Genomic DNA, 13,966 nt, shown 5'->3' on the forward strand with positions numbered 1-13,966 from the left:
ATTCCATAATAAATTCACTAGAAGTTACTTTGTACCCATGCTTAATTACAGCTCATATCATCTCTGCTTTTCATTGTGACTCCTTGGTAATCAGAATAAAAGAAAATCCATGAAGATGATGAATGAGCTCCTGAGCATGCTTTTTAACCCTCTGCTCAGAGAGGTGTTATTAAGTGCTTAAAAGCACAGCCCCTGGAACCAGACTTCCTTGGTTCAAGTCCTGCCCCTGCCACTCCCTGAAGCTCTATCTACTCTATTAACCTTGGGCAAGTTACTGTGGGAGCCTCAGTTTCCTCATCTCTTAATTAGGGTAGTAGTCGTCTCTCCCTGGTTGAGAAGTTGTATGCTCAGTAAATGTTAATTACAGTGATCATAATGGTTATTATTGTATGTTTTTGTTTGGGGTGTGTGGAGAGGATCCCTAGTTCCTAGCATTAACCCCAATGTCTCATTCTTTAATAGCCTTGGGAGACCATTTCAGAAGAAGTGCATAGCACTGGAGACTCCCTCAGTCTGGCACTGCCCCCACCGCCAGCTTCCCCTGTGTCCCGGACCAGCCCTCAGGAGCTGTCTGAGGAGCTGAGCAGAAGGCTTCAGATCACCCCAGACTCCAATGGCGAGCAGTTCAGTTCTTTGATTGTGAGTCATGGTCTTTTCTAGATTGAGAAGATGAGTGAATATTTTTATCATGTTTGTTGTGTTAGGAGAATCTCATATATAAATAATGACCAAGGGTCTTCCAACTCCCAGATAAGGTCCTCCTTCCTGTGGAGAAACAGGAATATTTAAAAATTAGTACAAGCTGGTGAGACTTTTTTGATTTATAAAGATCTCCAGGAACTAGGACTACAGGACTTCTATAATTATCCACTTGAACCTGGTAGAATTTCTTTTCCTTGCTAAAGACTCATAAGTGCCACCTTCATCTCAAAGGTGGTGTTTCCACTGGGACTTAGGACATGCCACACCTCTTAAGTCCTACCCTGTGTTTCATCATTCACTTTTCACAGATAGAGGAACGATATTTAAGTGACCCATCCAAGACAAAGGTAGAAGACAGGAGGTATCTCCTAAGTCCCAGAGTCCAAATCCTTTAGATTTGGCTTCTCAGCCATAAAGAGTACTCTTTCCAGAAGCTTCAGATGGGGATAACCCCAGCTGAGAAGCAGCAGAATCAACCATAAAGACCTCTGTGTTTGATCATATAAAACTGCAGGAAGAGCCCATCGAAAATTTCTACTTGTGCGTAAAATCAAGAAACAAATGCAGTTTCAATGTTTCTTGAGAAATTATACTTAAAGATGTGCTATAGTAAATGATGGTGTTCACACTGCTGAAAATGGGTTACTAGCACAATAGCCATTATTACAGCCAAGTCAACTGTAAAAGCAAGTAAGTACTCACAAAATTGCTACTCCTTCATCGACGGTGTTTTTATTTAAAAAGATACGATTGGCCCATATTATATGAGTTGTAGTGATTACTCAGTTAATGTGGTTTCATATTAAAATGCGATGAATGTTTTTCAGAAAGAGAAATACTGCTGAGATGAAAATTTAGTAAAAGGGCAGGAAAAAAGATCTCACATATGGTATATTTGAATTGGTAAGACTGTTGCTATGGAAACAACATAAGCAGTGAAGCCATATATTTAAAACACATAAGAGGAAGAAAAAGCACTGTGAGAACCATAGCAATTCTACACCTTTAGTCTACCAAGTGAAAATTCATCATTTTCTTCAGCATGAATATTAAGTTAGCATCTCTAGTTATGTATCTAGGGAGTTCCTACATTTAGTTGTTGTGGAGCCATAAAATCACTTTAAAATCCAAGTGTCAGTATTATTTTAAGGTTGTGTTCTTGGAGTCTGGTTCAACTGACAAGGAAAGAGTGCTTAGGAAAGAGGAGAAAACAGAACTTGTCTGCAGTCGAGCTCATCAGGGTCCCTCTGCACAGGACAATAGCATGAGATCTTACTAAAGAATGACTCCTTGTGCTGACCTTCATGCACAGGGACGCACGGCCCCCATCAGCACACACTTCTGACTTATTTTGCCTTGACCTTATCCCATGTATCATTGCAAAATACTTAAGATGAGTATATGCTAAGACTTTTCCTATGGATGGGCCTCTTGCTATTTGACACCTGACCGGCTGCTTTTCTCTGACTGGATCTTTGACACTTTTTTTAACCACATAAATCAGTGCAAACAAGTGAGAGGAACATCAAGCATTATACCATTACTTGATTTTTTTTTTTAATCTTAACTTCTCTATTTTCCTTCATTGCCATTCTGGACAACTCAACACTGGTCGGAAGCTAAAGTTACAAATAAATGCCTGGCCCTTGAGGAGTAGCACGTGATTATGTTTGAGTCCCTCTAGACATAGACTCCAACTCAGTCGATGGGAATAAAATTCAATAAATGTTTAATAATCATCAATCAATACCTCTAGACGTATCACAGTAAAATTTACCGAGAGGCAGAATACAAGGCTGCTAGCTTCTCATTTCCATCACTGTGGCCTGCTTGGTGGCCTGCTGGGTCACCTCTCCCATTTGGACCTCCTCTTATTTTATTTTTTTTTTTTGAAGATTTATTTATTTATTTACCACTGGGTACAGTCAGAAGCACAGGAAGGTGAGAGAATTCACCAGAGCCAGAGTGGGGAACAGAACAGGCAGACTGACGAAATATACTGGTGAGGCGAGCAGCGGGAGCGGCAGGAGAGGTCTACAGTGCCATGTGGGTCCCTCTCCAGTGGCTGGGGATCGAACTGGCACTGCAGAGGCTGTGGGCAGCTTCGCAGCCCAGTGCTCAACCGCTGCGCCACCAAGGGAGATCCAACCTCCTCTTATTTTAGCTGTTTCTATGTAAGGACCAATCAAAATGCCAAGTTTGCATAAGACCATGAGAACTTATATATATATATAATATTATATATATATAAAATATTCTTTTCTTACATTGTTGTTCATTTTTATACAGTAGTTGTACTGAGGTGTAGTCCCCATAGTTGTCATGCTGCCATTTCACCTGTGAGTCATCACTATAGCCCCTTGTGTGCCTCTTTCCCCTGTTTTGATCCCCTTCCCTTGCTCTATGCCTCAAATCTGTGATCAGTGTGCTAGTTTTGTCTTTTTTCTTGACCTTTTGCTTGGTTTCTCTATATCCCACATATAAACGAGACCATCCTATATTTATCTTTTTCCTTTTGACTTACTTAGACTAGCATAATCCCTTCCAGCTCCTCAGAACACTAAAAATGGATCTACCATATGATCCAGCGATTCCTCTCCTAGGAACCTACCCAAAGAACACAAAAACACTTAATTTGAAAGGAAACCTGCTCTCCTATGTATATGGCAGCACCATTTACAATAGACACGGGGACCTTGGATGCAAAGAGTTGTCACTCTAAAAAGAGGATGTTTCATTTCATTACCTCCTGAATTCCCAGTGGGGATAGGGTAGAGTGGTTGGTAGGTGCTTTTCTAAGCCATGACCATGTTTCTGAGGCTGTGTTTTCTCAATGCCCCTGTCTGCCCTCCCTACAGCAGCGGGAGCCGTCCTCGCGCCTGCGGTCCTGCAGTGTCACCGACGCCGCCGCCGACCAGGTGCACCTTCCACCGGTAACACCTCGATTCCAGCCCTTGGTTGGCTCTTTGGGTTTCTATTTAAAATCATTTGGGCTACTGAGGAAGAGTTTTTCCTGTGTGTACCCATTTACCATTGAAACAAGACGTCTACAGTTTCCTAGAAAATTGCCTAAGGGCAGTGGATTTCCAGTACACAGAGTTGTTCCTGTACCAAAGTCTCTGAAATACTTACATCTTTGCCTTAGTTTTCCACCCAAATTAATGGCAGTATTGATGTGCTCACTTGACCCAAGTTGCTTAACTGAAAATGTACATTAATGATTTCTTCTAAAAAAAAAACCAAAAAACTCATTTTGTCACTAAAACTGTGCTCTGATGGCCTGGCTTCAGAACATGGGGCCCCTTTAAACAGGAAGAACTCTTCCAGGTTGGCAGTGAATGTGCCTCTCCGTTACTAATGACTTTAACTCTTAACCCCACAACCCCTCTGTGCCTTCTCTGTAAAGGCAGCTCTTCTCACTAAAATACTGGCTGCAATTTGTTCCCATTCCCCCACTGTTTCACAAGTTGCAGCAAATATGAAAGGGTAAGGGGTATTTGAGCCTAGAGGAGAAAGACAACATTGAGTATTCCAATTAGAAGGCTGACTAGCTCTGCCTCCGGAGATGTGCGGTGTATGTGTTAAAATGAAGACATTTTAAGTAAATTTCTTTCTTCTTTTGGAGGAGAAAAATGTGAATGTGGGTTTAGTGTGTTCACCTGGATGTTTTATACCTTGACCAGTTTTTGTTTTATGCCTACAAATCCTGGATCATTCTTATCGCTGATACTTTCTTATGTATGAAAGCAGTTGGAGAAGAATGTTTCAGTTCTTGCAATCAATGTCTTCCCTATCTTGTGCATTTTTGCTCAACTTAAGAGGATATTTCTGCCTGGGCTGTTTAGTGTTCTCTATTTTCAAGATGAACTAATGAACTATGTCAAGATTGAACTAATACATTAGTCAAATGAATAAACCAAATTAGACTCCGTTGCTTCTGGCCTCAAATGGGCTGTTGACGAGGTGTCCTTTCTGGACCAGTTTAGCTCACACCTCACCTCCCCAGACAACACAGCAGTCGGCACTGGCAGGAACTCCTCAACCTAATGATTTTGTGACTTTCCTCAACAATGAATGGCACTCTTTCCTTTTCAAAATCAATGTTGATTTGATTTACCAAAGAGCTCACTGTCCTAGAAACTGATGATTCCTCCCTTTTCCTGGACTGCTGTAGCTGGGACTTCACTGATCACCCGCGGCCTCTTGAAGTTTGAGTTTAGCAGATTTAAGAATCTGCAAATTATTTAACCCATGGGCAGCTCACATTACTGAGGCTGTGTGTGGTTTCCCGCATCAGGGCCGCAGCCTGCACCTGTCTGTGGAGCAAGGATGCACACTCCTCTTGGCCCCTGGTCATCAGTGGTCACTCAGCTTTATTGGGACAGGGTGGCTTTCCAGGCCTCTGATTCGTGTGCCTGCCTGATTGTACCACAGCGGCCATGATTCCTAAGCCGCTGGGCAGTGGTGGTCTCCCGAAGTGCATTTCATTGATGTAAATTATCATTTAACAGCCCAGTGCCCCGGCTAGGAGAGCACGTTCCTCAACCGTCACAGGTGGTGAAGAGCCAACGGTAATGATGCCCTTGATCAAACATTAATGGCAAAGCTGTGGGTTGGTTTTAATATTTTGTACACTGGTGACTATGCTCTTCTCTTCCTTTTTTGAAAAGATCAGTGTCTCTGTGCCAGAGAGCTGCATGTGTTTCTTATTTTAAACCTCTCCTGTTTGCACTGTTTAAAATTGGGTAAAAATTGAACAATTTTCAATCCCAGGTAGTGTTGATAGGAATAAGGTCGAGCTTTGGTTAAGTGTGTTTAATTGCACCATTTAAAATATATTTCTGCCTTTCAGGGTTTGTACCAGGTTAGCTTTTCCTGTTTGTCAGCTGCTGGAGTAAAGTCATTGGGTTGCAAGAGAATCAGAAAAGCCCCAGGGATTGCGTGCAGCGGCTCCTGTGGGTTGATTCTCTCTCAGTGGCGCTCCCGGCGTCCTCTCGTGCGTTTCCTACAGCACATTAAACGCTGGGTTCAGTTGTCTGTATCACGAGAGTGAAATGGTGACATTTCTCTGCTATCAGGGATCTATGAACCCAGAAATGAAGAAAGGTTCATAGAACTTGGGGAACCGAGGGGGAAGTATAATTAAAACAAATAAAAGGTTTAGAAAAAATGGTCTTTCAGCCAACTGTTAGTCTTATCATTTGTTACTTTATGTAATTTCTAGTGTTCATGTTTGTGGGTAACTTGGATTTGACTATTTTAATTGCCTGTTTTCTATTTGATCCCCAGAGACAGGGTAGCTTATAATTTATGTTTTGAGCTGTTGTAGCTATTTGAAGAATTTCCTTATTGTTCCATCTTTGTTATGTTATAACATACTTGAGAATACTTTTGAATTCTTATACGACTGCCGGTTTCTCTGCATGATGTGGATGATTTAAAGAAACAGTGTCATCATGTTAGAATTTAATGCTCAACATTGTAAACACGAAAATCAAATGGGCAGTAAGCAAATATCAACCCAGTATATGTATTGAGCTGCTGAGATGTATGTGGAAGGTGTATATGTATGTGGTGGCTCAGCCAGGCTCAGACTCCAGTAGAATTCAAGAAATGCCCAAGTCCTGTGAAACAGTAGTTCTGCAGGATGAGGCTGCAAGGTGGGTGGATCACCCCATGAAATTATATTAATAGAACTCAGTGTTGGGGAACATCCTCTGCCATCCATTTTTGCATTTTATTGGCCTGCAGTTAGTGTGGGATGTGGTGATAGTGGATGATATTAAATGACAGGATGAGCTGAGTTCTGATGGTCCTGGGCTCCACAGTGACCTACCTGGCGGCGCAGAGTGACCAGGCTGAATGCCGTCCTGCGTGGCCATCACCACAGACTCTTTCTTGTCGCCTGGACTCCTCCCATGAATGAATTTTTTTTTAATGAGTTTGCTTTTATTTTTAAAAGCCAGGTCACAGTCCATGAATGTTTTACCTTCTGTGTACCTCCTGGCTACCTGGCAGTCTTTTGGCTGCAGTAAGCTCACTTATTATGGCTACCTTAGAAATGTAGATAAGTCTGAAAGTATCACATCTGTTTCTTTCCCACCCCACCCCATCCCTCCTCAAGAATGCCTTTCTCTCTGTTTTCCAAGTCCAGCCCTCACTGTGGCTTTCCTCTGTGCCTCCTCCCTGCCCCGCTCATGTTCCATCTCATGCTGCAGCCCCCCTGGGCTATGTCACCTCACGCCTTCCTCTGCGCTCTCACACACATGTGCATCTGCACACACACACACAGAAAAACAGGGTGGCACATACTAGCAGCTTGATCTTCTTCACTGTAGTTGTTCCTCTGGGATGTGTTAGTAATTACATAATGTCATTCAGTAATGTGAATGCACCGCAATTTATATAACTTCCCCACACTGAAGAACACTCACCCCTTTCCCCCCCAGGGCACCCCACACCACCTCACATTAACCATCCTGACATGCCTGTCTTCCCCTGGTGCTGCTTTTATTTCTGCAGTAAAATAAACAAACTGTCGTTCTCGCCTGCGGAACCACAGCCCTTTGGTTTACACAGATCTCTGCGTGTGGGTGTCACCCTCCAGCCGAGCCAGGATCCTTCCTGTGGGAGAAAGGGAGCGAGAGGAGCCTTTTGGTCTTTGCTGTGTGTACCCTAAAAGTGCAACGAGGGGAGCCCGATGGCAGAGTGTGAGCACTCGAGGATCTGAAAATTAATGCCAAGCTATTTACCACCTTTAAACCATATTGAAAGGCTTAACTATAAATGGGTTCTTCATTTTAATGTAAACACAGAGCCACTATGAAGTTCTAGCTCAGTGGCCATTCGGCCTTGTGGAACACAAGAGTATGTTCAGATGAGAAGCTGTGAAATGTTAAATTAACATTTAAAAACTCACAGCTTTTGTCTCTAGATGAATTAACTTGTCTTGAGGGAGTGTGCTATACACAGGCGTGCACACACACACACATGCATGCAGCATAGGGCTGAGCCACTTCATGCTCTGCCTGTGGAAGCTGAGTCCTGCCCCAACCCACGCTATGTGGGAGGCAGTATTTTGAATCATAAGTGGAATCCTCAGCACAGGTTGTTCTCCATGGTCATTTGGACAGAAATCTATAAAGAAGCACTTTAATAATACCGTCTTGTATAAATGGGGCTAGATGACAGGTTGCCAGTATAATTCTCAGCGGAAAGTGGAATGAATATTTTCATGAAATCCAACGTTTTTTGCATCACTCTTCAGTTTTCCAGAAAAGGATTAGGCCACTTAACGGTGGATCTGTGAAGGCAACCTGGTTGCTGGAATCCTGTGTTGAAAATCACACAGCTTTAGAATTCAATTCTGCAATCATCTGTGACACATCTGAGTTATTTTAGTTTTCTAGTCTCCTCATAAATGTCCTTTCTAGGGTTGCTGTCACTGTAAAAATACCCTTTAGGTTTCCAGAATAGAATTTTCTGAAGGCATATCTAATTGCCTCTCCCAAAAATTAAATCTACAGGCAGGAGGAGAGCAACAGATTCCATTGAGTATTCTATTTAGCCACAGCATTTCAGTCATCACATAAACAACAGTAGGTCAAAGTTTGCTAGCATGCACTCTGCCAGAAATACTAATTGACTGCCAGCTTAGGTGACAACTGGGGTTGTGACTTGGTTCACAGAGTCCGTTTCAGCAGCGCCCTGATAGAATGCAGCCTGAAAGTAGCTCTTGGGTGCCACAGCTAGGGAAGGAGGGAGTGAGAGCTGTGGCGTATGTACGAATCCACCGTCATGGAGGGTCAAGTCTATGTGCAATGCTCCTGCTCTTGTTAAATCTCCACACCTAGATCCAAGACCCTGTAAGGTCACAGTCTGGAAATTATCATGGTGGGGACTTTGACCCTTTATCTGGAAAGATTCCAAGGAATAGTGGCAGCAGTTTCAGCACGAAGTTTCTTACAAGTGATCTAGCTTGGGCGGTGAGCTTGTTTTAGAAGTATCCATTGAAGCAGCTGCTTTGTGGTCCCAGTTTGCTCTTTCTCTGGAATGTGCCTTTGCCCTCATGAAGTAGCACATTGAGCCTCTTTGGCTGTCACCCCCAAGTGACATGGTGGCATCCCCAATTGTGCTAATTCAAGGTCCTGGGGGGCACGGGAGTCTCTATACTGTGACCTCTTTGCCAAGGTACATAGTTGAAGTACATATGGGAGGGGCATGAGCCCAGGAAGGCACTGGGCTCAGGGAAGATTATCATCCTTGGCCTGTCAGCAGTGTCTGAAGATCCTAATTAGGGGTGATGGGACCCAAAAAGAGCGGCTTCCTTTTGTAACCTCACATTTGAGAGGCTTTTCCTGATGTTTGACCTCCTGCTTCTTCCACTCTCCCAGGAGCCCTGGAGGTGGTAGTTGTCTTCTTGTTCCAGAGCCCCCTCCGCTACCCTAGACCAGCACTCTCACCCCTTTCCCAGGTGAAGGGCGTCTACTCCTACGGAACATCCAGGACAGCCCCCCTCAAGGACCCATGTCTTTGCCTCCAGTATGTCCACCCAGATGGTGTTTCTCACAAACAGATGTCCCAGGAATCCTTTTGAGATCAAATTTGGACTATCCAAAGATAGTCGCTATACTGAACATGTCTCTAAACCCAGAAACTGCCTGTGCTTCATTCACCCGTTAAGGAGGTACTGAGGATGGAGAGACCGGGGTGAAAAACAGCAGTCACCAGGCTCCGCTGATCCTGTCCTCACGTGGCCGCCAGACCTCTAAGCTGACGTGGTTTAACCGGCCTTGTCTGACCACATGTCAGTGGTCTGAGCTCCTGGAGGGAAGACTGTTTTTCCCCCTGAAAGCTAACAGGATAGAGAATTTAGGAAGAGGCCATGACAGCATCCCTGAGGCAGCTGTATTGAGGGGAGAAACTGCCTGAGCCTCCCTGTCATGAACGTAACGCCTGATGGTGTGAAATACCTTTTGGTTCTCCACAGTTCAGCAGTGAAAGTCATTCATGGAACAGATGGCCGTGTGCTTCTCTTGCCCCATATCACATTAGCAAGGGTCCTCTCTGCATTAGACTTCAGGGCCTGAAACCAAGTTCTCTAAGAATATGGACCCCAAGGCTGTCTTGGGGTTCATTTCATGGTAGATTTGAAGCTGTTGGGAATCTAATGCTGTTTTCCAGACACATTTTCGGTACAAGTAGAATTAACTTACTTTGTCTAGAAAAGAGGAATTCTCTGGGTGTATATGACTTTATTAAACTGATCAGAAAACCAATGCAAGATATTAAATAATAATGATTTCTCACACAAACAGCCATCAGTGGCCTATGTACATACCACGCCGGGCCTCCCTTCAGGCTGGGAAGAGAGAAAAGACGCAAAGGGACGTACATACTATGTCAATCATAACAATCGAACCACAACTTGGACTCGGCCTATCATGCAGGTACGCGGATTGCCACCAACTTCAAATCCAGGCCACAGAAGCCGAGGTGTACATGAGCTTCCGGTCTTGGGGTTTCTGTATCGCTTTAGAGAACCCATATTTCAGAAAATTTGCCTCACAAAGAAAAGGCCTTCCATGAAGCCTAAGATTTTCCTAAGCAAGAATTTGGTCCCCAAATCAGTCTATCACTAGATACCTTTTTTAAAATGTGACGTGAAGGATATTTTCGAAGTGTAAGAGCCTAATTACCATGTGTAGCTTCTCTCCGACCTCCCCCGCCCCTCCCCTTTTTTTATTCCAAGCCTAGTTTTTATGCTGGGTCAATGATTCATTTTTATTTCCCTTGAATGTGTTTCCCCATCAGCTCCCCCATTATTATGTGTCATCATTTCCTCCAGGCTTTATATAGGCCAGAGCTCCTATTAATGCTGTCTGTGGTGTTGTTAGGTCCTCAGTCCCAATCACATGCGCCGGGAGATCGTCACATGAAGCTAACTTGTTTTTGCCTCCAAAATAGCTTGCAGAAGATGGTGCCTCTGGATCCGCCTCAAACAGTAACAACCATCTAATCGAGCCCCAGATCCGCCGGCCTCGTAGCCTCAGCTCGCCAACAGTAACTTTATCTGCCCCACTGGAGGTGAGAAGGATGCCTCGTCTACCTGGGGGTCCCCTCTCTCCTGTGACTTCTCACCCTCTCTTCTCTCTTAACTTGAACTTCCGTTTTGCAGCCACCTTCCTCTCTGGTCAGTCGTTGTGTCCGTGGTGAAGGGTGTTCTTGTGCAGCCCGACTACATGCTTCTCTGTCACCCAGTTAACATTCCTGGATTCCCACCTGATTCTCATTCTCATTTGGCTGAGGCCGTGGTGACTTGTGCTGGATGTGGGCACTCTCTTCTCAGAACTTTCTCCATCCTTGTGTTTCGCTCCTTCTTGCCTGTCGACCTCATTCAAATCACATAGTATCTCTCCAGCACCAGTGCTTATCTTGAGTTTGACAACATAAGCTGTCGCTTTGATCATTTCTTTTCTTTCGACTGTAGGGTGTTCCCATTGTGTGGGGTACGTGTTTCCGATGCATATCTGCATCTTACATCATGCTGGGCGGCTGCTTGTGCTCCCTGTTTGTGTGGTTTTGGGGCCATCCCTTAACCCCCAGTGTCAGAGTCAGAGCCGAAGAGTGAATGTTTGCTGTTCTAAACTTGTCCGTGTCTTGGAGGTGGCCGGGGTTTCTCTGTTCTCTGGGTATTTAAGGTGCTGCTAAGGGGATGGATAATGACCTTCTAGACTGTGCCATAAGTGCCGTGGGGACAACCGTGTGAATCCAGGCAGTTGTCTCCACTGCTGGAGGCTTTGCTTTCTGTGCTCTAAAAATGAGCAACCCATTCATTAGACTGTGAGCTCATTGAGAGCAGGGGCACGCTTTTCTCTGTAAGATCTCCAGCTGTAATGCTCAATATAGAGCCATGTTTTGGGTACATATCAATAAGTATCCAAGGTTGATGGTCATATGTGGGTAATGGTGCTGTGTGTTCAACCAGTAGAAGAATGTTAAAGTGGGATTGAATTAAGAGAAAATGAACAACTGAAGTGGGTTTCTAGGAGCTTCCTTGTCCCTCTCCATAGAGGAGCATTCGGTGATACCCAGGTGCATTTTGACACCTCTGGAATAGCGCGTGACAAGCATTCTAATGCTGGTTATTATTCCTTAGGGTGCCAAGGACTCACCCATACGTCGGGCTGTGAAAGATACCCTTTCCAATCCACAGTCCCCACAGCCATCACCTTACAACTCCCCCAAACCACAACACAAAACCACACAGAGCTTTCTGCCACCCGGCTGGGAAATGAGGATCGCGCCAAACGGCCGGCCCTTCTTCATTGACCATAACACAAAGACTACAACGTGGGTAAGGCTGCCGCTTTGACTCGGCTCCGTTTTCATCATGACGTCTGGCGTTAACTTCTTGATTTCCTTACTCAATAGCCACAGTTCTTAGGAATGTCTCTGCCTCTGAAGTGGGCTCCCTAGCCTGCATCTAGACTGTGCACGAAGGGGTTGGTGGGTGGGTGACTTGGGGGTACAGGGCAATGGTCACTGTGGGCAGTGAGATGAGGGGGTGCCCTTTCCTGGACAACTCCAGCTTGGACTAGTCACCTGTTGGGGGGACAGGTCATACTGTGTATTGCTAGGATGTTGATGTTACTGGTTCAGATCTCATGATGCTGTAATTTTATTAGGAATTCTAATTTTTTTTGTTACATTGGTTTTTCTTTGTCAGTTTCTTTTTTCATTTTTATTGACATTTCCCCTCTCGGTTTGACTTTAGTTTTTCTGTTCATATCAGATTAGTTTTCACATTTCCCTGCTGCATTTCATCCCTTTAATTGTGGGTTAGTGGGTGTATGATGGGCTTGGATTGTAAATTTGGTAGCTCTTTTTGTGACCATTTTGCCTAGTTGATTTTTCTCGTCACGCTGCTATTCTATGTATGTGCCCTGGAATCATGCATGGTTGTATTGACTTGAGCGAGATGAGATTTATCAAAGGTGACTGTGAATGTCTTTGTATTCCTGTCAGTTCTTCGTGTCTCCAGCTGAATTAGTGGTGGTTTATGTTAAGTACATACAGTTCTCTTAAAATTCAGTGGCATTTTCTCCCATATGATCTGTAGACCTATAATTAAACTGAAATTAGTTCTCGTTTCTATTTCTGATGTTATGGGAGGTTGGTTTTTCTCCCTGGCCCTTATACCCCCATCTAGTTATCTGGGCACAAAGTACCTCAGTCCTCCTGTCTGTGCTACCTGCTTAGACCAAGACTGGTTGCTTGTGGTGATTGTCATTGGTCTTGGATTGGCAGTGAACACAGCCTCTAAATTCCCATTTTCTAGTGACTCCACCACACCACGTGTGTCCCCCTGGAGGGCTGTGTCCAGAAAGAGGCCTGGCTCTGCATGACCTGGACTGCCCCTGGCATGTTAATTCAGGGCCTTGAGAATTGAACAAAATGGCCTGGAGGGCTTACTGTGTTAGGCCCAGGGGTGCTGAGGGGCCCCAAAGTTCTTGATTTCTCCTCAGGAAAGAATTCATGCAGGAGTCAGGATAGGTGGGTTAGAAATGAAGCTTTACTGTAGGTGAACGTGCGCACCCCAGAGAGTATGGGCAGACTCAGGAGCATCCTGCCTGGGGTCTGAAGGCTGCTTGTGTAAACATTTGCTTAGTTAAAGGGGCTGGGGCTCACAGATGGGACCCTGAATGCTTTCAGCCACTTTTGCTTAATAAAAGGAGCAGGAATTTACAGACTGGGATGAGATTTGGCCAATTTTGTTTATCAAAAGCATCTGACCCTTAACATCCTAGTGATAAGATATAAGTTTTACTACTAGTGGCACCTGCTGTGAGATAAACTAGTAGGGTTTGAATCAAACTAGTAAGGTTTGAGTCACTTTGTTCTGAAATGTGCTAAGTTCCTGTTCTGCCTCAGCTCTCTTCACTCCTGTGGGTGGTGGTGCCCCAAGTCTCCAGGACTGAATTGTGGGCCTTGGGAGTGGGAGTTAACATTCTTTTTTCCTGCCCCCAGATGGCCACCCACACCCCCATGATAATGATATTAAAACATGCCGCCCATTTCCTAACACCCCTTGCTGAAAACCACTAAAAGTTCTTCCTGTCTTGAAATAAAGGAAGCGCCTGTGCGGCCCTGATTTCGATCTGGTGCTGTTCATTTGGTGAATTCATAATTCCGTCCAAAGCATAGAACAGCAGGTAGGTTTTGTTTGACTCACCTTTCAGTCTGAGGATATTATTGTGGGTAA

General features: G+C 44.5%; 1 protein-coding gene across 4 annotated transcripts in view; it reads left to right on the forward strand.

Moving 5' to 3' along the window:
• The window catches only part of NEDD4L (NEDD4 like E3 ubiquitin protein ligase), a gene marked incomplete at both ends in the record, with an annotated part of 297,800 nt that overhangs the window by 241,654 nt on the left and 42,180 nt on the right, over nucleotides 1-13,966 (forward strand). Inside the window, 6 exons of one of the 4 annotated variants that reach the window (XM_084252061.1) lie at nucleotides 463-639; nucleotides 3,561-3,635; nucleotides 5,214-5,273; nucleotides 10,020-10,151; nucleotides 10,669-10,788; nucleotides 11,861-12,058. In XM_084252061.1, coding sequence (XP_084108187.1) covers nucleotides 463-639; nucleotides 3,561-3,635; nucleotides 5,214-5,273; nucleotides 10,020-10,151; nucleotides 10,669-10,788; nucleotides 11,861-12,058 — 762 coding nt within the window. The remainder of the gene's footprint in view (nucleotides 1-462; nucleotides 640-3,560; nucleotides 3,636-5,213; nucleotides 5,274-10,019; nucleotides 10,152-10,668; nucleotides 10,789-11,860; nucleotides 12,059-13,966) is intronic. The other 3 variants (XM_084252062.1, XM_084252063.1, XM_084252064.1) reach the window with 3 other exon arrangements.

Source organism: Talpa europaea, assembly GCF_964194135.1.
Source record: "Talpa europaea genome assembly, chromosome: 13".
NCBI lineage: Eukaryota > Metazoa > Chordata > Mammalia > Eulipotyphla > Talpidae > Talpa > Talpa europaea.